Source organism: Diabrotica virgifera, chromosome 6, assembly GCF_917563875.1.
Source record: "Diabrotica virgifera virgifera chromosome 6, PGI_DIABVI_V3a".
Lineage (NCBI taxonomy): Eukaryota > Metazoa > Arthropoda > Insecta > Coleoptera > Chrysomelidae > Diabrotica > Diabrotica virgifera.
Window position 1 is genome coordinate 209,026,610 of NC_065448.1, and position 23,339 is coordinate 209,049,948.

At 35.5% G+C, this 23,339-nt stretch overlaps 1 protein-coding gene across 1 annotated transcript; it reads right to left on the reverse strand.

The window, feature by feature from the left end:
- Nucleotides 1-515: 515 nt before the first annotated feature.
- Nucleotides 516-14,359, reverse strand: LOC126886285 (uncharacterized). Its single transcript, XM_050653156.1, has 2 exons — nt 12,823-14,359; nt 516-631 (listed from the first exon to the last, which is right to left on the reverse strand). Exons 1-2 carry the CDS (start codon nt 14,357-14,359, stop codon nt 516-518), a joined length of 1,653 nt encoding a protein of 550 aa, XP_050509113.1.
- Nucleotides 14,360-23,339: the final 8,980 nt, after the last annotated feature.

Consider the following 23,339-nt stretch of genomic DNA (forward strand, 5'->3'; position numbering starts at 1 on the left):
GCCATCTTCGGAGCTATGCTACAATAAAAGATCTCTAATGAATAATTGATCTTAGAATTCAAAGTTTAACTTACGTCAAAAAGGTCAAAATACCACTATGAAGAGAGATGGGTTCCATTTATGATATGAAATACTTCTGTTTCTTATGTAGTTTTTTATTGGTTGGAAAAAACCTTGTCTGTCTGTTTAAAAAATTGTTCAATTTGCTGCTGGTTAATTTTGTATCCAGAAAAGTTAAACATCAAGAACGAGCACAAAGGACTTTCACACGAAAATTACATTATATATAAAACGAATATTTGATCATGGTAAGGTCAAAAAGACCTTACCATTTGAATACTGCGGTGTCAGATAGCAGAATGGTCGCCTCGCATGGAGGATTTTTAATGACAGTCGATGTAGACAGGGCACAGAATAAAGAACAAGCAGAAGGCCCACTCTCTTTGGCGGGAGAAGTACGCGCAACTCGTTCGCGTCTGAGGAATCGGCCATTTGTTGGGAGGAAGCAGTGCTGTTCAGTGGAATTTCACCTCGTGTGCATTAGAAATTTCAGTGGTAGCGTGTATTGTGTATTCACTGTCATTAATTTGTGTTGTGTCACGTTGTGTTGTTATTGTGGAGTTATCGTGTGCTATACATAAATAAATATTATATACATATATTATTAATAATCTAATATAATTATTATTAACAATATTTATATTTTTAATAATTATTATCAATTGTTTTGTATCTTATTCTTTGTATTTATTTATTACCTATAGGTCTGGATCCCGCGTATGAAAAAAAAAGTTGATTAATAGCAAGCTGACAATTTTTTAATAGCTTAAGGGTGTCTAGTCGGATAAACTTTGATACATGGGAACACTGGAACAGGGGCAGTTTTAATTCTGGAACAGGTTAAAAATTTGGAACGGTCAGGCCACGAAAACGGCACATTTATTTTGTCCGACAGAATAGACTTAAACTCTCCGAACAGAGATTAAACTCACGCAAAAATTAGACTGCTATTTATCAACTGTCATAATTCCTGTCATTTGCAATATTCTACATGTTCCACTCATTAAAACGCCCATTTGGTGATAAATAGCAGTCTGATTTTTGCATGAGAGTTTAATCTCTGTTCGGAGAGTTTAAGTCTGTTCTGTCGGACAAAATAAATGTGCCGTTTTCGTGGCCTGACCGTTCCAAATTTTTAACCTATTCCACAATTAAAACTTCCCCTGTTCCAGTGTTCCCATATATCAAAGTTTATCCGACTAGACACCCTTAAGCTATTAACAAATTTTCAGCTTGCTATTAATAAACTTTTTTGCATACGCGGGATCCAGACCTACTAATTATGTGAAAATTTAAAATGAAAATAAACAATTTATGAATGTCATTTGTTTTTTATTTATACTAATTTTCCACTCAATTAATAAATTCAATTATCAGTTGTTTATTAATGGGATAACAAAATGTTTTATTGTATTATTTATTATATTTTAATTCAGTACATTTCAATTATATGTTTATCCAGGAATAGAAAAATTAACCAAAATTGATTCAAATTAAATTTATTTACGGCAACCATAGACATAATAATATGCAATATTTCATGTCCTACTTTTACTTCAAGAATACACATGAAATTATTTCAAATTTACTAAATTAACGTCTGAATATTTAAATTACGGTTCTGTCGTAGCTTGTCACAAATTTCTCAATCCGAACCTGTGCTTTTCCTCCATACAAATGGCGGGCGCGTACTCGCAAACATCAAAGGCGGCATCTGAGAGTGGGCCTTCTGCTTGTTTTCTATTCTGTGGACAGGGTGTGCTCGTTAAGGTGTCTTCACATTTTCTCATATAAAGTGACAGTTGACATATGACATTTTTAGCAATTGGATTGAACAACTTTTCAACAAAGTCTGTAGTCACGGTTGTCTGTAGTTACATAAATCTGGTTTTTTAAAAAATAATGAAATACATATTGAAAAGAGACTTAAAGGTCTAGGATAAACCAATTGACAAGTTATCCTTCACAAACCAAACTCGAATCGGTTTTGAAAATTAATACATGATGTAAAGAAACTTGATGGTGAAGTTTTTTAGGAAGATGGGAAATAAATTAACAATGAATTTTGTGAAATGTGATTTTTAAAGAATAAGCTGCCAAATGATTTATTACAAATATTGTTTTAAATGATGCTTTAGTAAAGAATTAAAAAATTTAAAAAATTATTTTTTGATTGCATGAGGTCAAACTTCTTCCTCCAGAGTCTCCCACAAGAGTCTGAACAAAGGTTTATAGTTGTAATTAAGATTGATTTGTGCATTCAAGCAAAAATCAGGATTAAGTTTCATTTCTTTAGTTATCTCTAGATCTTCTAAAAGGTTCATTTGTCTATAGTTTTTGATTGGGATGTTATGTAAAATTGTACTGTTTTCGGAAGGAGAGAAGGAATGGTTGCTAAATTTAACATGATAACCAAAATTTGATTTTTCTGGATTGCTGAGATGTTCTTTGATCCTCTGAGATAGGGTCCTCATGGTCCTGCCCACATAAGTCATGTTACAATCCCCACAAGACAGTTTGTAAATACCACTTTTATTTAGTTTGTCGATTTTATCTTTGGTGTGGCTGAAGATGGATTTGATGTTATTTTTCGTTTTGAAAGATATGTTAAGGTTACTGACTTTATTACAAAGTAATCTTGATACTTTTTCTGAAATTGGCCCTAAGTAGGATAAGGATCTATAAATAGCAGTAGTGTTGGGTTCGTTCTCTGTGTTAAACGCTTGGTTTAGTCTCTTTTTGAGTATTGATCTTCTAATGACCTTATCTACAGTAGAAGAGGGGAAACCATTGTTGTTTGCTATTTGTTTAATAATTGAAATTTCGTTGTTGTAATTGTCTTGGGACATGGGGATGTTAAGAAGTCTGTGGACATAACATTGAATAGCTGCCATCTTATGTTGAAAAGGATGGTTAGATGATATGGGTATAATATGGTCTGTTTGAGTAGGTTTTCTAAATACTGAGTATTCTAAAGTAGTAGACGATGAAGAAGTGGAAGATGTATTCTTTTTGATGGTTAGGTCTAGAAAATTGATCATGTTGTTGGTTTCTAACTCTAATGTGAACTTAATTGCTGGATGTAGGTTATTAATTATTGAAAGAATGTTGTTAGGTTCTGAAGGAGGACCTTCTATAAATGCTAAAATATCATCAACATATCTGTACCATAGGATTATTTGTGGATGTGAATGGACAAAATTATTTTCAAGAGAATCTAGGAAAAGATCTGCAAGTAGTGGGGATAAAGGATTTCCCATTGCTAGACCTTCTGGTTGTCTGTAAATTTTGTTGTTGAAGATGAAGAAATCTTGAGAAAGGCAAAATTGAAGTAGTGAGGTGATTTGAGTACATTTGTTGGGGTCTATGTTCTTTGAAATTAAAAGATTGTTGACAATTGGAATGGTTTCAAGTCTAGGAACATTAGTGAAAAGATTGGTTACGTCAAAAGAGACCATAGTAAAATTGTTTGGGAGGTTAGTTGAAGAAAGTTTGGATATTAAATCAAGAGTGTTTTTGATAGTATATTTTGGAGTATAATTAAGAAGATCCTGGAGAAGTGTGTTGATAAATTTGGCTAATGGAGCTAGTGGTGTATTGACGAAACTGACTACAGGTCTTATTGGAACATTGACCTTATGGATTTTGGGAAGACCGTAGAGTCGTGGCATTGAAGGATTGCTAGAAATCAAAGTTTTTGGATTTATTTTAGATTCTTGAAATAAACTTGTAGCATTTGAGATGTTAGTTTTAAGTTCATTTATCATTTTGTTCATTGGGTTTTTGTTGAGTTGGATGAATGCATTGTCAGATAGAACTTTACAAAAGGAATGAGGGGGCGGGGTCACTTTGAGTGACAGAACAAAATTCATCCTATGATTGGCCAGACGGAAGAAACGCACTGTAAAAGATGAAAGTTGGTGAACTCTTCCGTTCCGTTACGTTTCTCTTACGTTACGTCAGGCGCTTGCGTTCATTTATAAACATGAGTACACACAATTCGGTGTTGATCTTTTCCAGTGCGTCTCCGTTGCGTCTACGTCTACGCTACGTCAAACTATAAATCCAACTTTTACTCAGTATGCGAGTACAAAAATGATGACGATTCGGATAGGCAGGCTGATATGCATCAATGGAATATTTTCCCTAAGCGTCCGTTTGATATTTTATATCTGGGCTAACAGCTTGCTGGAATCGTTGTCGACATTCATTTCATCGTTCCCCGTGAGAGGTCAGTCTAACCATACTCCGGTGTAAGTACAAGGTGATTCAGTGAAACGGTACGATCTGACAACGCTGTTGTGAAACTAGAGAGTGGGAAGTTTAGTTATCATGGAGACGTGGTCGGGTGAACAACGCGTATTTGCTGTGAAAGCTTATTACAAAAATGGTGAAAGTTTTGTGCGTGTACAACGAGCATTTCGTTTACACTATCATTTGCCGCCCGCACGACAGTTTCTTCTAACATGGCTATTAGACTTAGGTTAGGAGCTTTGAAAGTAGTGGTTCAACATCACAGAAGAGGTGGCAGTGTCAGCACTGCTCGCACACCACGGAATATTCAAGCGGTGCCAAATTCATTACATGTGAGTTATCGCAGGGATCTTCGAGCACTCGCGTGTAATGAATCTGGCACCGCTTCAATATTCTGTGGTATGTGAGCAGTTCTGACACTGCCAACTCTTTTTTGTGATGTTGAACCACTACTTTTAGAGTTCCTAACTCCATGTCTTGTAACTTGGTCTTGTAAACGGGGCGGCAAATGGTAGTGTAAACGAAATACTCGTTGTACACGTCACCATTTTTGTAAAAAGCTTTCACGGCAAATGCGCGTTGTTCACAAGACCACGCCTCAATGATAACTAAACTTCCCACTCTCTAGATTTACAACGTTTACTTCGCAAGCCCGCGGCTCCTCTATTTTGTCACCAGCAGCGTTGTCAAATCGTACCGTTTCACTAAATCACCCTTTATTTCAATATTTCCACCATCCTCTCGGTGCGTTTTGATTTAACTCAGTCTTTTTGCAAAGCCTCTTTGATAACGGGTAGACCCAGAAACACGGTGTCAGAGGATGGCAAGACTAGATTTGAATGAAAACGAAACCGTTTTTTGTTTTTTTTTAATAAATATTTCACTGTTTTTTTTTTGTGGTACCCTTAATTTTGAATTCTCCTCCTATTTAAAAAAACAAGGAGATACTAGAGAATAAAAAAATATACACAACGCCTGGTATGGACGTTATTACACTTGAGTCCAGGCAGATGCGGCGTAGGGCGTGGGCGACCGCCCACGACTTCGTGGTCCGAGGAACCTCGCGCCATGGAGATTTATGTATTACTTAAACCTAAGTTATGAATGCGCCGAAAAAAGTGCTTGCGTCGCTTTCGCTCGCGAGAAATCCCCGCTGCATTGCAAGTCATCGCCTCCCTAAAATGGCGTATTTCCCTGAAATTGCGTTCCTATTGTTAGCGTAGAATTTCCACTGCACGTCGCTGCCCAAAACAAAATAGGGCATTCCTCGTTCGTCAAACAATTTCCCCCGTACACCGCAACTATTTGACGATTTTGTTTTCATGCTGTTGGTCATTGGTCGTCAAAGCAAAGCCTGTAGTCTACTTGGGTTGACTTGTTGTGCATTGTGCATAAGTGATAATTAGAGCTCGAGAAATAAGCACTTAAAAAACCCTAAAATATGCATGCAAATATGCACAAAAAACAGTTGAAATATGCACTTAAATATGCTTTAATGCATATAAATAAACAACACGGTAATCCGTGTTTTGAAGGTATTCAATTATTTATTTGATGCCAATGGACTGTCGAGGCATTTAAGCTAAATAAAAAAAATATTTATTTTATGCTTAGGTCATAAAAAATATTTATTGAAATTTCTATAACCTACATCATTATATTCATTTATTCTTTATATTTATCATCATTTTTTATTATTTATTATTACAATTATTATTAAAACTGTACATTATTAAACGTTTTTCTAAAATTTCTAGAGAAAAACAGCCGTAGGTACATCTGATTGTAACTGTTTAAGCATACACGGAAGAACTTCTTTCTACTTCACATAGTTAAAGAAGCAAACTTAAAATATTGTTTAATTGAGGGTTCTAGCTATAAAATTATATTATCTTCACATTTCCCCATCTTAATAATATTTTTTTTAATTATTTTGTGATATTCCTCATTTTTCTTTAACGCCGTGCAGAATTTTTGATACACTTTGTTGGTTTCACCAAGGTGTTTAATTATTTCATTTAATGAATTGATAATTTCAATACTTTGGTCTAAAGAAATGTTTCGATTTTCTAATTCAGTAATTAGCTAAGCAATATTTACAAAATTGGTTTGGATGTGTCAAATTACTTTTTAATAACGGTTTTTTAAAACATCCACACATTTTTCATAGCACCTGAGTTACGTCTACATCGAAACTACAAATGACGGCTCTAATTCCCTCAAAATATCGGTTATGAAATTTACAGAATTTAACCATGTTCTCCATCTAGTTATCACAGGTTTAGGTGGTAAAGGCACATTAGGTAAACGATCTTTATACACCTATACTCGCATAAGGACTTTTACAAATATGTTTTTATTTTTGACAGAAGGATATTGACCATTGGAAATTCCATCCTTACAGTTTGTAGCCTCCTGCTACTCTATTTGTAGCAAGAAGCGTGCTCTAGACAAGTAACAAATTTGAAAAAATATTTTTAAATGTTGTCGACTTTTGGTCATATGGCGCAGCATCACTAAACAATAACAAAATGTTTTCACTAACAAAATGTGACTGTATATTGTAGAGTCTCCTTCGTCTCCTTTATTCGTCGCCTTATAAATTGTAAAAGGCAGATATTATAAGGATATTACCAGAAAGTGGTTCCACGAGAATTTTCAGATTTATTGTTTAGATCTGAGACTTCTCATTTCTCTTTAAAATGCATCTATGCAAAAAAATGCAAAAAAGTCTAAAAATATGAAATTTTAATAAATGCATATGCACTTACAAAATTTATCCAAAATATGCAAATATGCACTTAATATGCATTTTGCATATTTCCCGAGCTCTAGTGATAATATATTTTTTTGTGTGACATTCTATTTAAGAAATTAAAACTGTGGTTCACTGTTTTAAAAAGCTGTTTTCTAACTATACCTACTTATAAAATAATAGACACGTAGCCTAGTACTTAACTATTGATTTATTGTTTGAAGCTTGGTTACCATGATGAAGCCTTTATCGGACACATAGTTCAGTCCATACTATTTCAATTTGATGATGTTATAGGATGCATAGAACGTTTGAAAAATCAAACGGATCATTCAGACGCTCTCAGTGATTGTGAGTCAGTATTAAATAAAATGCTTAGTTTAGAATTTGTAATATCTTTACATGTATAGTATGAATTTTATTGTTATCGAGTGTTAATGTGATAAGCAAACTATGGCAATCTGTACAAGTCCATTTGAACATTGCCCTTAAACATTTAATTGCATACATTTTGTGACTGGATCAAAGAATATCGACAAACTGGATTTTGGACTGAAGCAAATTTTTTTAACGCTATGGTTGATTCGATTATACCAATATAGATTTGAGATTTATGGCTTTAAATCAACATCATGAAAAGTTCGGTTTTCTGTATGATATAAGTAAATTTAAAAATTACTCCACACGAACAAATATTAAAAAAATGCAAGATTTACACACAATCCTACGATTGGGTGAGAGCAGTGACTTTCAACCTTACGAATTATATGAAGAATTACAAATAATGATCCCTAATTTACCTAACTTTATAACAGACGTGAAACAGTTGCTGCAATGCCCAAATACCGATTAGTACAGCCTCCGCTGAAAGGAGCTTCTCGAAATTAAAACTCATTAAGAAATATTTAAGGAGTACGATGGCACAGGAAAGACTTTCTGCGGTCGCAATTTTGTCTATGGAGGCTAATATAGCATCCAAGCTAGATTACGAGCACGTAATTAAACAATTCAGCAGTGTAAAAAGTAGAAAATTTCTGTTCCTGTGATATTTACATTAAACTGGTTTTTAACGTTGGTTGGTCTTAATATCTTAAATATTTTTAGGTTTGTGGTAAGTTTGACTAGATTTTGCATGAATAAAAGTTTAATAATTACACATGTTTTTTATTTTAAAAAATATGTCTTTATGCGCGAGCAGAGGGCCTCGCAAAATGTATCTTGACTACATAAAATTATGATCTTGCGCCGCCACTGAGTCCAGGGTTCTTTACCCGTGAGTCATCATTTAAAGCATACGAAATAAGTCTGAAATTTACTAAACGCAACAGCAAGTAGCTTTTTCGCTGTTCACTTTTTGTCGGAGGCCCGTTCGTCACGTCTTGCCGGGGCCCGCTCATCCCTCTCGGCGGCCCTGCTAGCCAGGTATTAATGACGCACGGGTAAAGAACCCTGGACTCAAGTGTACAATATTCTATTGGTATGGAGTAATATAGTACCTCTAGTTTGGAAAAAAAAACTTTTTTAGACTCCAACCAGATTTAGCTTTTTTCCTTTTAATGCCTTTGGGAACTGCGCCCATTTAGCCAGCAACACTTCTTAAAATCAACGCCTGACCATACACCAAGACCATTACGAATCCAATCGAACAATCAAGGGTAGGGAAGGGAAAAAAACTTTTCGCACCCAGGTCGTTCAGGGTGACTAACCACAGCCTATGGTTGATGAGAATACATCTCTTTCACTTCAGTAGAGTGACAATAACGTAGATAACAGTTTTACGAATTTATTTAAGAACTGACTACTGTACAATTTTACAAAAATGCGTGACAAAAAGAACGTGTTTATTCTTCACAGTCTCGAGGCCAAGTCATTATACATAAAAATATGAATATATGAAAACCGGCTGGTTCGGCACTAGATTTTGGATCTATATGTTGTGACAAAAACAGTCCAGGCCCGTCGCAGCGGGATTTAAATAAATATTAAATAAAATATAACAAATTAATTTAAATCGTAAACATGCCCCCCACCTTGAAAGGGAAAGCTTTCAATAAATTAAAAATGAAATTAAACGCAATATATTACAGTCAATAAATAATCACTGTCACCTGGCGACTTTTATTCACTTGGAAGTGGGCAAATGTTCACAACTGCTACACGAACGAGTCCTTTAGCTGTTTTAAGTGTGACAACCCTTGAAATGTTGTCAGCCCCTGGATGCAACTGTTCCACACGTCCCAGGGACCACTGGAGAGGAGGGGCGTCCTTACTTTTAATTAGGACAAGAGCACCAACCTTAATTTGGAATTGATTCACCTTCCACTTTTGTCTCTGCTGCATCTCCGAAACGTACTCCAAAGACCATCTTCGCCAAAAATGTTGACGGAGTTGCTGAAGATGTTCAAATCTTGATAACCGAAGAGGGTTGACATTAGAAACGTCTACTTCTGGTATGGAATTCATGGACCTCCCAATCAGAAAGTGAGCCGGGGTTATAGGTAAAAGGTCTGAAGGATCGGAGGACATAGGACTTAAAGGGCGTGAATTTAGTATACCTTCCACCTGAGTGAGCACAGTTGAAAAGTCTTCATAAGTTAAATGAGATCCCGTAACGATTCTTTTTAAATGCGATTTCATAGATTTTACTCCCGCCTCCCATATTCCGCCGAAATGAGGGGAATGCGAAGGAATAAATTGCCAATTGATTTCATCATTGCAGCATGATTCCGCGATTTGTTTTTCATTAGATTTGATAAACTTACCGAGATGCTTAAGCTCGTTACGACAACCTACGAAGTTCGTGCCATTATCGGACATAATTTGAACTGGCTTGCCTCTTCTAGCTATAAATCGTCTTAAAGCAGCGAGGAAGCAAGATGTAGTTAAGTCTGTGACCAGTTCCAAGTGTATAGCTTTAGTAGCTAGACAAATAAAAAGACTAACATAAGCCTTGTAAGTACCTGGGTTTCTACCTTGTCTTGTTTTGAGAGTGAACGGGCCTGCATAGTCCACTCCCGTGATTGCAAACGGAAACGATGGATTTACTCTAGATGCAGGAAGATCTCCCATCATGGGTGTACATTGAGGAGGATTGGCACGAAAACAGCGTATACATTGACGAACAACCTGTTTCGCAATAGATCTACCTGAAATAGGCCAAAAACGTTCACGAACGACGGACAGTAAGTGCTGAGGACCGGCATGCAACAACCTTAGATGCTCCGACCGAAAGATCATAGTCGTAACAGGATGATTTGCAGGAAGAAGTATTGGATGTCTTTTATTAAAATCATATTTAGAGTTGCGTAATCTACCACCAACTCTGATTACTCCATCACTATCCAGAAATGGATTTAAAGAAAGAATTTTACTTTTAGAAGACAGCGATTTTCCCTTGGAAAGGTTATGAAGTTCCTTTGGAAATATCTCTGCTTGAACCATCTTTGCAATACATATGACAGAGGCTTGAAGCTGTATGGTGGTGAGAGGATCGGAAACTCTGCATCTTGACCCTGAACTATTTCGGAAGAGACGCAAACAACGAGCAATGACTCTTGTGAGAAACGAGAAATTGCTGTAATTCTGGAATGGAAAGAATTGCACGAAGCTTGTGACCAAAGAATGAGTAACTTTCTTAGTCTCCGGAAGATCTTGCTCAGGCTGAATGATTAGGACCGGCCAACTACTAGGAGATTCCATGAGGAAGGGAGGACCGTGCCACCAAATTTTTGATGACGCAAGTCGACTGGGTTCCACACCTCGGGACAATAAATCCGCAGGATTATCCTTGGTACCGACATGTCTCCAAGCGCTAGACGAAGTGCTGGATTGAATTTCAGACACTCTATTAGCCACGAATGTTTTAAGAATATGTGGCGAGGTTCTGATCCACCCTAAGACGATAGTGGAATCTGTCCAAAGAACAATATCATGAAATTGAAGACTGAGCGATTCTGTGACTTTCTTCACGAGCCGTGACAATATCAAGGCTCCACAAAGTTCCAATCGAGGAAGGCTAATTTTTTTTAAAGGAGATACTCTTGTCTTGGCACAAAAGAGACGCACCGATGTATTACCTTGGTGATCAATACTTCGAATATAAATAACGCCACCATATGCAGCTTCGCTAGCGTCAGAGAAGCCATGCAGCTCAATAGTTGAAGCATTTGCAATGATAGCATGTCTAGGAATTCTTACATTGTTTAACTGGCAGAGCTGATCCCGAAATGAAAGCCACTTGGTTTGAATGTCTAGAGGTACAGCTTGATCCCACTCCAAGCCTTCCAACCACAGCCGTTGCATTAAAATTTTTACAATGATAATTGTGGCGCTAAGAAGACCAAGAGGATCGAATATATGGGCTATCCCAGAAAGTATAGACCTTTTAGTAACCGTTCTAGGAAGAACGTCAGAGGATATATGATACTGAAGAAGGTCGGATTTTGGACACCACTGCAGTCCCAGAGTTCTTGTAATTTCAAAAGAACCTAGCGAGAAAGGAAGATCTGAAGGGACCAAAGAATCCTGAATATCTGTAAGAAGTGAAGGGTCGTTCGAAACCCACTTTCGAAGAGGGAAACAACCTTTTGATAATATATGATTAATTTCTTGACAATGTTGAAGAAGCTCTGAGGCTGAATCAGACCCCGTCAGGAGGTCATCTACGTAGAAATCATTTTTAATAATCTTTGCAGCTTGAGGATACTGCTCAGAATTTTCATAAGATAATTGAAGCAGGCATCTTGTAGCAAGAAAGCTGGCAGAGGCAGTGCCGTAAGTTACCGTGTTCAGAGAATAAGTTTGCAAAGGCTCCTGAGGATCCCGTCTCCATAGAATTAGCTGGAGGTTTCGTTCAGAAGGACAAACGAGAATTTGCCGATACATTTTGGCGATGTCAGCAGAAGCCACATAAGTGTGTTGCCTAAATCGAAATAGAATTGATATAAGATCATTTTGGACGACTGGTCCGACCATTTGAAGATCGTTAACTGAAACACCTGAAGTGGTAGGGCAAGAACCATCGAACACTACACGCAGCTGAGTAGTGAGACTATTCTCCTTAAGGACTCCATGGTGTGGAAGATAGAAGTGAGCTGGGTCTGTAGGCTCCTCAACCTTAGACATATGACCCATTGAAATATATTCGTCCATAAATAAAACATACATATCCTTCATGATAGGATTATTCTGAAGTTTTCGTTCTAGATTAAAGAATCTTTTTCCAGCTCTGCTCCTAGATTCACCCAGAGTATCAGTCGAATTCTTTAATGGAAGACTGACTACAAAACGACCATCCGAATTTCTTTTATGAGTCGATTTAAAGTGTTCCTCGCACTCTATTTCCTCCTTTGAAAGAGGTGGGAGAAGTGGACACTCTTCTATTTCCCAGAATCTTGATAGATGATGACATTCATTCTGCTGTGCGAAATTGCAAGTGACGATTTGATGATCGTACCTTTTGGGCAGTGGGCCAGAAATTACCCAGCCAAATTTGGTTTTTTGTAAAATGGGTTTCTGAGGACCCAATTTGATTTGTCCAACGCACAGAAGATCCCAGAAAAGCTCTACACCTATAAGAAGATCTATGCCGGAAGGAATATTGAAATTTGGATCAGACAAGCGAATATTCGATGGAATAGAGACAGAGTCTACGTCGATCGGAATACTTGGAACATGACCACAAATTGAAGAAGTAACAAGACAGTTTAAGGTTGTCGAAAAAGAAGAATATAACGAATATACTGACAACTTACTCTTGTGCTTTATCCTTGAAGATATTTGAGTGACACCGACCACTGAAATGTCGGCAGGTTCCTTGGAGAGACCCAATTTGGAAACCAGACTATACGTGACAAAATGTGACTGAGAACCACTGTCTAGAAGGGCTCTAAAATTATGCTTAACTCCAGACCTATCTGCAATTTGGACTGTGACAGTTGACAGCAGTGCAAACGAATTCTGAACTGCATGAAATGACAATGTTTGTGGAGTTTGATTATCCGAAGAAACGGATTGAGTATCATTTGGAGAATTGCTATTTTCTGCATTAACGTGGAGAAGCGTATGATGCTTCTTCCCACATTTCTTGCACTTACCATACTTGCAACTGGTATTTTGATGTCCTATAAATAAACAATTAAAACACGCTCGTACCCTTTTGACCTCACGCATGCGCGCATGCACATCTAAATTTTGAAAAGAAGTACAAGTTGACATTTTATGAGGACCATTACAATGTGGACACAGATCTGAAAAAGCTCCATTATTGATGAATGATTGACTTGTATGAGTTTTGGACCTATGAGATGAAGAATGAGAATGATCTTTGGAACTAGAACCTCCCTTGATAGATCTTGCTTCGAACTTTTCCAAAGTATCAGCTCGATGCTGCAAGAATTTTAGAAGATCGTCGAGAGTAGGCTTTACCGACGTAGGGGCATTACCTCGACTCTCCTTGTCCCAATCTTTGACAGTTTCAGGATCAAGTTTTTCTAGAATTATAAAAATTATTATTGAGTCCCAAGTGCTTACTGGCTCCCCTAAGGATTCTAGAGATCGCAGATTACTAGTTAATCCATCAATTAGATGTTGGAGACACTTAGAACTGTCACGATTAACTACCTTTAGATTAAAAATGGACTTGATGTGATTATGGATTAGTAAAGGCTCATTAGAATACCTGTCACAAAGAAGCTTCCACGCTACTGTAAAATTAGCTGCAGAAACCTTAATAGAATTTATTATCTTTTCAGCTGTCCCCGATAGGGATGATTTTAAATAATGAAATTTCTGAATGTCACTTATATCATTATTTTTAACGATTATTGTATCGAAGCAATCATGATAATCTAACCAGGTTGAATAGTTCCCGCTAAATTGACGCAAATGAAGGGTTGGGAGCTTTATCCCTGAATTGAATGAGCTATTACGATCAGAAACTGAACTTTGATTTGCATTTTCGTTGCTAGATATAATAGGCTTAGGCTGCAGAAGCTCTTTTGCCTTTGCTATAGTAGAAAAATAAACATTTTCAAAATCTTCACGATATTTTATTTCAACTGATACATCATCTACTAACGCGTCTATTTTACCCTGAACAACTTCAAATTCCTCTATTATTGTTTCAGCCCGATCTAATCTGACTGAAAGTTCGGTGACCGGCAAATTATCCGACGACCCCGGTATAGCTATTTTATCAATGTATTTTGCGAAGGTATCGAGACGATTTCTAACAGATTCCCTACTTTTACGCAACTTTTCGGATTCTTTCGTTTCTTTTGATTCCGGCATTTTATTTTAATTAAATGAATGAAATTTATGCTTAAAATCAATCCTATTCCGAAATAATTCAAATACTATTAATTAAATGAAAGCAATTTATACCAAAAAACCGATTCTAATTTTAAAATAATTCAGGTTTCAGTTTATTACAAATAAAATTGTCATACTCATTTAAAATATAAAGTTCAAATATCATTAAATATAAATTTGAATAAAAACTGGCTCACACAAAGCGAAAGATAACGAAATATTTAAAAATATTGGTTAGAATAGGAATAAATCAATAAAAAGGAAAAACTCACATTTATACAGCGGCAAACAAACTTCTTCTAAAACCTGCTTGTTGTTGACGATCGAAAATTTCACTAACTTTTTACCGTGATGATATTATATTGGATTTACTGGTAATAATAAAATTTAAACTGGTAATTTATTATTGACGCTGGATTTCAATAATCTTATGCACTATACGGCGAACAAAGGACCATTGGTTGATGAGAATACATCTCTTTCACTTCAGTAGAGTGACAATAACGTAGATAACAGTTTTACGAATTTATTTAAGAACTGACTACTGTACAATTTTACAAAAATGCGTGACAAAAAGAACGTGTTTATTCTTCACAGTCTCGAGGCCAAGTCATTATACATAAAAATATGAATATATGAAAACCGGCTGGTTCGGCACCTTCGGCACTAGATTTTGGATCTATATGTTGTGACAAAAACAGTCCAGGCCCGTCGCAGCGGGATTTAAATAAATATTAAATAAAATATAACAAATTAATTTAAATCGTAAACAGCCTAAGTAGGGATAAAGGGGAATTAATAATCTACACGACTAATTTTATAATCTAAAGTTTCAATTTACACGACTTAACATAATCTAGAAGAATCCCAAAGATTGACGGTTTGTTCAAAGCTAGTAAGTTCATCAGATTATATGGGGATACACGTTTTCTTGCAATAGCTTCTTCAAACTTATAAACTTTGTTCACCTTTGCCTCGGATATATTTTTTAAATTACTTTTAATTCTTGGTATACTATAAATATGTTGTATGGTGTCGTTTTTCAATTGGGTCCTTTAACCTAACAAAAAGGAAAAATAAAAAGAAAACAAAAATATTATTTTTGGTTTTTATTAAAAATCAAATCAAACCTATAAATTCAACAATAGGGCAGTATAAATAAATTATTTACATTGTTTGTACATAAACATTTCATAAATATAATATTATATATATTAATAAATTAAATTTTGGAAGAAATACTTATATCGAAATATTTCCATCATTTATATCGACTATAACATGAAACAGTTACCTGTTTAATTTGACACAAAACTAAATTCAATGGCGCATGTTTTATATATACAGGGTGTTTCATTAAGAACTGTCCATATAGTAACTGGAGCAACCTTAACAAAAATACGAAGATTTAAACCAAAACACTTAAATAAAACCTTAACGAGAAACAGAGTGTTTTATTACAAATATCCTAAAATGATTTTAGTCCATTGTTTTAATATCTTCCAATATTTCTTTTTCAAACATGACAAACAGTTTACACATGTTAGGATACTTTAATTAGAGTTATAGTTTTCCGCTGTTACCAGAGGCGTGCTGTAGGAATATATACTTCCTTTTCGCCCTTTTCCCCCTCACAATCTACGCCAATATAGTAATAATGATTTCAGCATGTTTTTTGATTCTTTGTTACTTTTTACGTAAATATCATCCTTTTGTCTCATTGCGAAAGAGTAAGTAGTTTTCAAGTTATTTGCGTTTAAAGATAAGAGATTCAATAAGATTATGTATTTTAAACAACATTCAAGAAGATTATTGTGTTTAAAATACATAATCTTATTGAATCCATTACATTTAAAAGCAAATAACTTAAAAATTACTTACTCTATCGCACTGAGCCAAAAGATTGATATTTAGGTAAAAAGAAACGACGAATAAAAAACATGCTGAAATGATTATTACGACAGTGGCGTAGATTGTGAGGGGGAAAAGTAAAAGCGGAAAACTATCTATTAACATTAGTTAAAGCATTGTTTATATAGGGAGATAGTTGGTCAGCCCAATAGGTAAATATGTTTGATTCAAATTGAGACAGTCACCAGATGTCCCCACAATTTCTGTCAGGGTCGCAACGTCAAAATGCATAGACACCAAGTTGGATACAATCCTATTCATAACACCCCAACTCGCATACATATTAAGAAAAATAAATATATAGAGGAGTATATTTAGAAATTGAATTAATGATGTCATGCTACTATACATTATATAATATACAATAGCATGACATCATTAATTCAATTTCTAAATATATTCTTCCATATATATTTATTTTATTAATATGTATGCGAGTTGGGGTGTTATGAATAGGATCATATTCAACTTGGTGTCTATGCATTTTGACGTTGCGACCCTGACAGAAATTATGGGGACATCTGGTGACTATCTCAATTTCAATCAAACAAATTTTCCTATTGGGCTGACCAACTATCCCTATATAAACAATGGTTAAAGTATCCTAACATGTGTAAACTGTTTGTCAAGTTTGAACAAAAAATATTGGAAGGTGTTAAAACAATGCGCTAAATTCATTTTAGAATATTTGTAATAAAACACCCTGTATCTCGGTAAGGAAGAATATTTTATTTAAGCGTTTTAGGTTAAATCTTCATATTTTGTGCTAAGGTTTCTCCAGTAACGATGAAACACCCTGCAAATAGGAAATATTTATTTTCGATAAAAGTATATACATACTAACATTAATAATAGCTAATGACGTAGAGTACCTTTAAACACTGGTAACCTAGCTTTTTATAAAAAATATATATATGGTCCCAATAACACTCCAAAAAAATTTTAAACTATAAGATCATTCGCCAAAATAAACAGCACCGTCAATATACAGGGTGCCTCAATTTGTTACAAGAGTTAATCAGTCAAGTAAACACTTTTTCCATTAAAATGAAAAAAGCAGGTGTGTAAACATCGTCTTTAAAAAAATAGTACGAAGTAGTTTTCAATCCTAATAGTAAATTATTAATATTGAAAATATTAAAAATATTACTAAAAGATTTTTAAATTGAAAACTTATTGGTACACTTTCCTGGTGACACCTCCAAGACTTCTACAATTTGCAAGTCAAATGGATGCTGCAGTGAAGACGAGAGGGAAGGAATTCTACACTATGCAATTCACATCCCCCGTCTGCAGTTGGTAAAGTTCCAACGGAAAAATGCACCTAGTTACTCTACGGAGTAATACGACTATAAAATAAAAATGTATACCATTTTTATTCAGTTGCAATGCGAAGGCAAAACAATCTTACTTTTCAATTAGAATACGGAGTGCAGTCCAGTCCCTTGAATCGCGATTTTCGGCTCTTATTGGAGCCTTCATCGGAAGGAACGTAGGAATCGCGATTCAAGGGACTGGACTGCACTCCGTATTCTAATTGAAAAGTAAGATTGTTTTGCCTTCGCATTGCAACTGAATAAAAATGGTATACATTTTTATTTAAAAAAAATAGGATCAGTAACCAATACTACGTTCATTTCCAAGGTAAGCTCGAGGTCACGTTCATCGCTGGGTGTGTAGTGTCGTGCCAGCTTATCATTGGTTAGACACTTCTAACTAGAGTTTTCTAACGTGAGACATAGTCAGTAACAAAGGGCGTAATGCGTACCTATATGCTGACATCTGGCTATCGCTATGCAATACACAGATAAACCTAAATAAGCACCATTGTCATAATAAAAAAAGTGGCCACCAGAAACGCTGTACCTATTGTAATAAGAAAATTGGCTGGATGTACCTGGGACGCATGCCCTTGTAATCTAAACGTGTGTACTAACTAGAACATTTTATCTTGTAAAAGGTATATTTAAAATTCCTAAAAAGGGCTATATCACAACAAAACGTTTTCGGAATCAATATTCCATCATCAGTGTTATCACCTAAAATAAGTATAACTCTATAAATAAAACAAACGTGACGTTAAATTTTGACAAAGGTAAAAAAGTGAATAGATAGTTAACCTTACAGGTTTACATGCTTTAAGCCACCAAAATATACGGGTAAAAACCCTTAAGTTGTTTTTGAACAGTTGGGGTTACATTACATTATTTGATTTTAAAGGATCTTAAAAATATTTCCAGATTAACCCCTGGCATCACGACATGATATCAACCATATTGGTTGGAGATTTGTAGGTAGGACCTTACATGGCCGAGTTTAGGTGACAATTGAACCGGAATGGCTGTCTGAAGGGTGTCAGCACTAGATTGTCAGTGTACATTGACAGACTGTAATAATATGTGTAGTTACTTCAGCCAAAGAATTTAAATTTTATGTAATAATAATAATAATTTTACTGTTATTATTTTGAATATTAACATAAAATTTAAATTCTTTGGCTGAAGTAACTACACATATTATTACAGTCTGTCAATGTACACTGACAATCTAGTGCTGACACCCTTCAGACAGCCATTACGGTTCAGTTGTCACCTAAACTCAGCCATGTAAGGTCCTACCTAGAAATTTCCAACCAATATGGTTGATGTCATGTGATGCCAGGGGTTAATCTGGAAATATTTTTAACATCCTTTAAAATCAAATAATGTAATGTAACCCCAACTGTTCAAAAACAAAAGGGTTTTACCCGTATATTTTTGTGGCTTAAAGCATGTAAACCTGTAAGTATAACTATCTATTCACTTTTTACCTTTGTCAAAATTTAACCTCACGTTTGTTTTACTTATAGAGTTATACTTATTTTAGGTGATAACACTGATGATGGAATATTGATTCCGAAAACGTTTTGTTATGATATAGCCCTTTTTAGGGATTTTAAATATACCTTTTACAAAATAAGGTTTTTATTTTTGTGATTTATGGTATACAGCCAGTTACAGGAATTTTTCCTTGTGATATTTTTAGAACATTTTCTTCCGAAAAAGCCCAGCGAGCACAGAAAAACAAATGCTCAGGTTATTAGAAGTGTTCGTTCTATTCGCCGCATTCTCATGTTCTGCTCACTTTATTTCAGTGTTCGTCCGACCATGGAAGCAGAGAATCTGGCTATAGCTGGTGGAGCTCTTTTTCATATTCAATTTATTCCAAATAATAGAAAGAAATTAAAAAACATCAGAAAGACATTGGCTAAGGAGGTTAAGTCGTATCAAAACAACTCTGTTGAAAGATATGGACTGTTTTAATTTTAAAAATTTAACTACGGTGTTTGCAGAAGAGTTTGAAAAATTAATATGTCTAGTAGGTCCTACAATTGAAAGAAAAGATACGTTTGTATTATTTTGCGGTTTTTAAAGACAATACTTTACCTTTATTTCATCCCTCAGTTCTTGAATTAAGGCTTAACATGTTTCTATAATGATGACACCAATACCATTGTTTAAAAAAGAAAAGTTGGTCAACGCAATGAATAAATTTGTTTGATTATAATGGGAGCTATGTACGCCGTTGCTCCCGCTTAGCGGCGCTAGTGTAGTTGGGGTCAACACATTTTGACAGTTCTTAAGCTTATAAGGTATTTTTATTTGAACTATTGCGATTTAATAAATTATGACAGAAAATACGGATCTTGGACTGATTTTGAGTAGAAAAGCGAATTGAGAAGAAATGCGAGAATTACTGGAAAAAAGTTAATCACATGACAGATAGGAAAAATATAAAATGTTTTGTAAATTTACTATTGAACCAAAATCTTTAAGCTCTAGCTCAACAGGTTGGGGTAAGAAATATGAAAAATGGCTATCCGTGCCTACGAGGAGGCTAATACTAACCATGTCATTATTTGTGGACTTTTCATTTCATTGGACCATCCCTTGAGCTGCTTCTCCTGAAGGACTTGTGGGATCACCAACTACTATGCTAGAAGTTAAGTGGTCCTATTCAATAACAAACTCAGTGATTACTTCGGACAGTTTACCATACTTAGAAATGAAAAATGAATAATTATGTTTGAAATATAATTCAAAGTAGGTACTATTATCAAGTAGATACGAACTCAGATGTTAGTCACTAGTCGTGAGTTCTGTGATTTTGTCATCTGGACAACAAAAGATATGAGATGTATTTATATAAGTAGAAATAATGATTTAATTCATAATGAAATAATCCCGAAAGCCAAAGAGTTTTTTGACAAATATATGGTTCCAGCCTTGGCTGAAAAATACCATTTATAAACAATATGGATACTTTTAATGTGTATAATGTAAAAAAAATAAAAGACAAACAAATAGTATCTATTTATGTTTTTGAAGTCGAATTCAGGGGTAATACGTAATCTGTTTCAACAAAATGTTTATTGCAGATACGTGCATTTATTGTCGGCACATATTTATCTCTTCTTATTACTACAATCCACTGTTTTCTCATCAGATTGTCTTTGGGAAACCTTTGTCCTGATGTTCTAGATGAGGACAAAAGTACATGACAACACTGAGGCATCTTATTTTCTAAAATTAATTTCACAAAGCGAAATAAATGCAATCTTTACTTAGAAATATATAGATTTGGACAGTTGACGTGACCTCCAACTACACTAGCGCCATCTACGTTGAGCTTTCCAGATTAGCTGCCATTGAGACAGTCACCAGATGTCACCACCACTTCTGTCAGGGTTGCAATGTCACGAGTTACCCCGATAAATCTAAAATGCATAGACACCAAGTTGGATACGATCCTATTCATAACACACCAACTTCCATACATATTCATCATCATCAGTGGCGTTACAGCTCTTTATAAGCCAAAGCCTTCTTCAGAACAATCCTCCATTCGCCCCTGTCTCTGGCAACTCTTCTCCATGCTCTAATTCCAATAGATTTTAAATCAGTTTCTATGTTGTCTTGGTACCTAAGTCTCGGTCTTCCTCTTGCTCGTTGTCCTATCGGCCCTCTTCGGTCAAAATATTTTCTGACTATGGCATCTTCAACGCAAACAGTTAGGACTAAAACTAAGCCGTCTATATTGGATTATCGGCAGAAACTCGAAGTTGTCTCTAGAAAACAAACTACTGGTCTACAAAGCCATTATAAAGCCAATTTGGACCTACGGTATCCAGCTCTGGGGAGCAGCTTCTAATAGCAACCTAAATATAATACAGAGGTTCCAAACAAGACGATAAGGCTGATTCTTGATGCTCCATACTACGTACCCAACTACGTGATCCAACGAGACTTAACAGTTCCAAGAGTGCAAGAGGTGATAAGTGAATATAGTGCAACATATCGCGAAAGAGTGTCTGAACATCCTAACGAGTTAGCCAAGCGGTTGTTTGAAGACTTACATGAACATGAAGAAAGAAGATTAAAAAAATTCAAACCAAGAGACTTAGTTAATAGGTTTAAGTAATTAGTAATGTACATATCTTTGTAAATAATAACATATTGTAAATATTAGAGGCAATGCCACAAAGTTAGCAATAGCTACATTATAAAACAGGGTGCTTAATGGAGCATCCTGTACATGTCATAATCATTTATCAACAAAGACGCTTATTGTCATTGCTGATACATTGCAGAATAAAGGAGTTAAAAAAAATGGCATCTTCCTCTCGCCTGATTACATGACCTATCCATCTAAGGCGTGCTACCTTAATGAATTGTACAACGTCAGGTTCTCCAAAATTTCTATACAACTCAAAGTTGTAACGCCTGCCCCACAAACCTTGTTCTTTTATGCCACCATATATTCGTCTTAGAATTTTTCGCTCAAAACGTTTGAGCAGTTCTTGGTCATTCTGAGTAAGTGACCAAGTTTCTGAGCCATATGTTAGCACTGGTCTTATTAGTGTTTTGTAGACAGTCAATTAAATTTTTCTAGGTATTTTTAAGGCCATCAGTCTTCTTAAGCCATAGTAGCACTTATTGGCGAGCACTATTCTTCTTTTAATTTCTTCACTGACATTAGCAGCGAGCCTAAGTATATAAAGGTGTCGACACCTTCCAGTTCTAGGTCGTCAATTATTGTTCTTGTAGGTATCGGGTTGCTTGAATATTTGGTCTTTTGAACATTTATATTTAGCCCCATTCTCTGTGCAGATGCTCTTAACGACCGAAATGCTTCAGTCAGAGATTCTTTAGATCTACCTATGATGTCTATGTCATCTGCGTATCCGACGATTTGTACTGATTTGTTAAAGATAGTACCATTCGTATTAATTTGGGACTCTCGAATTATTTTTTCTAATGCCAGGTTAAATAAGAGACACGATAGTCCATCACCCTGTCTTAGTCCATTTTTACAATGGAAGGGTCTTGAGAAATCGTTATGGATCTTTACCACGCTCTCTGCTCTTGTGAGCGTAAGTTCAGTTAATTGGACAAGATGAAGAGGTATTTAAAATTCTACCATAGCAAGTAGAAGTTTACCTCTATTAACTGAGTCGTATGCGGCTTTGAAGTCCACGAATATGTGGTGTGTGTCGACGCCGAACTCTAGGGTTTTTTCAAGGATCTGCCTCACTGTAAATATCTGGTCCGTTGTTGATTTATTAGGACGGAAACCGCACTGATATCCTCCTACTATTTCTTCAGCGTAGGGGAGAAGTCTTTTGTACAATACGTTGGACAACACTTTATATGCCATATTGAGTAGAGTGATGCCTCTATAATTATCACACACCATCATGTCTCCCTTTTTGTGTAGAGGACACAGGACACCTAACTTCCAGTCTGTGGGTGTTTCTTTTTGTTGCCAAATTGCAGTTATCAGTTTATGCATGTGTTTCAGGAGGGTGTCGCCGCCGTTTTTGAAGAGTTCAGCAGGGAGATTATCCGAACCGGGGGCTTTGTTATTTTTAAGTGTTAAGATGGCTTCTCTAATTTCTTCTTCGGTGGGGAGTGGCATACATATTAAGAAAAATAAATATATGGAAGAATATATTTTTTAGAAATTGAATTAATGATGTCATTCTATTATATGTATAATGTATAGTAGC

What these genes read in the sequence shown, in the direction of transcription:
- LOC126886285 (XM_050653156.1), bottom strand. Translation starts at nt 14,359, where the DNA reads ATGCCGGAATCAAAAGAAACGAAAGAATCCGAAAAGTTGCGTAAAAGT. An exon ending in TTCAAGGATAAAGCACAAGA is followed by an intron (nt 632 to 12,822) that starts GTAAGTTGTCAG and finishes ATTTATGTATAG; the next exon opens with CACACGATAACTCCACAATA.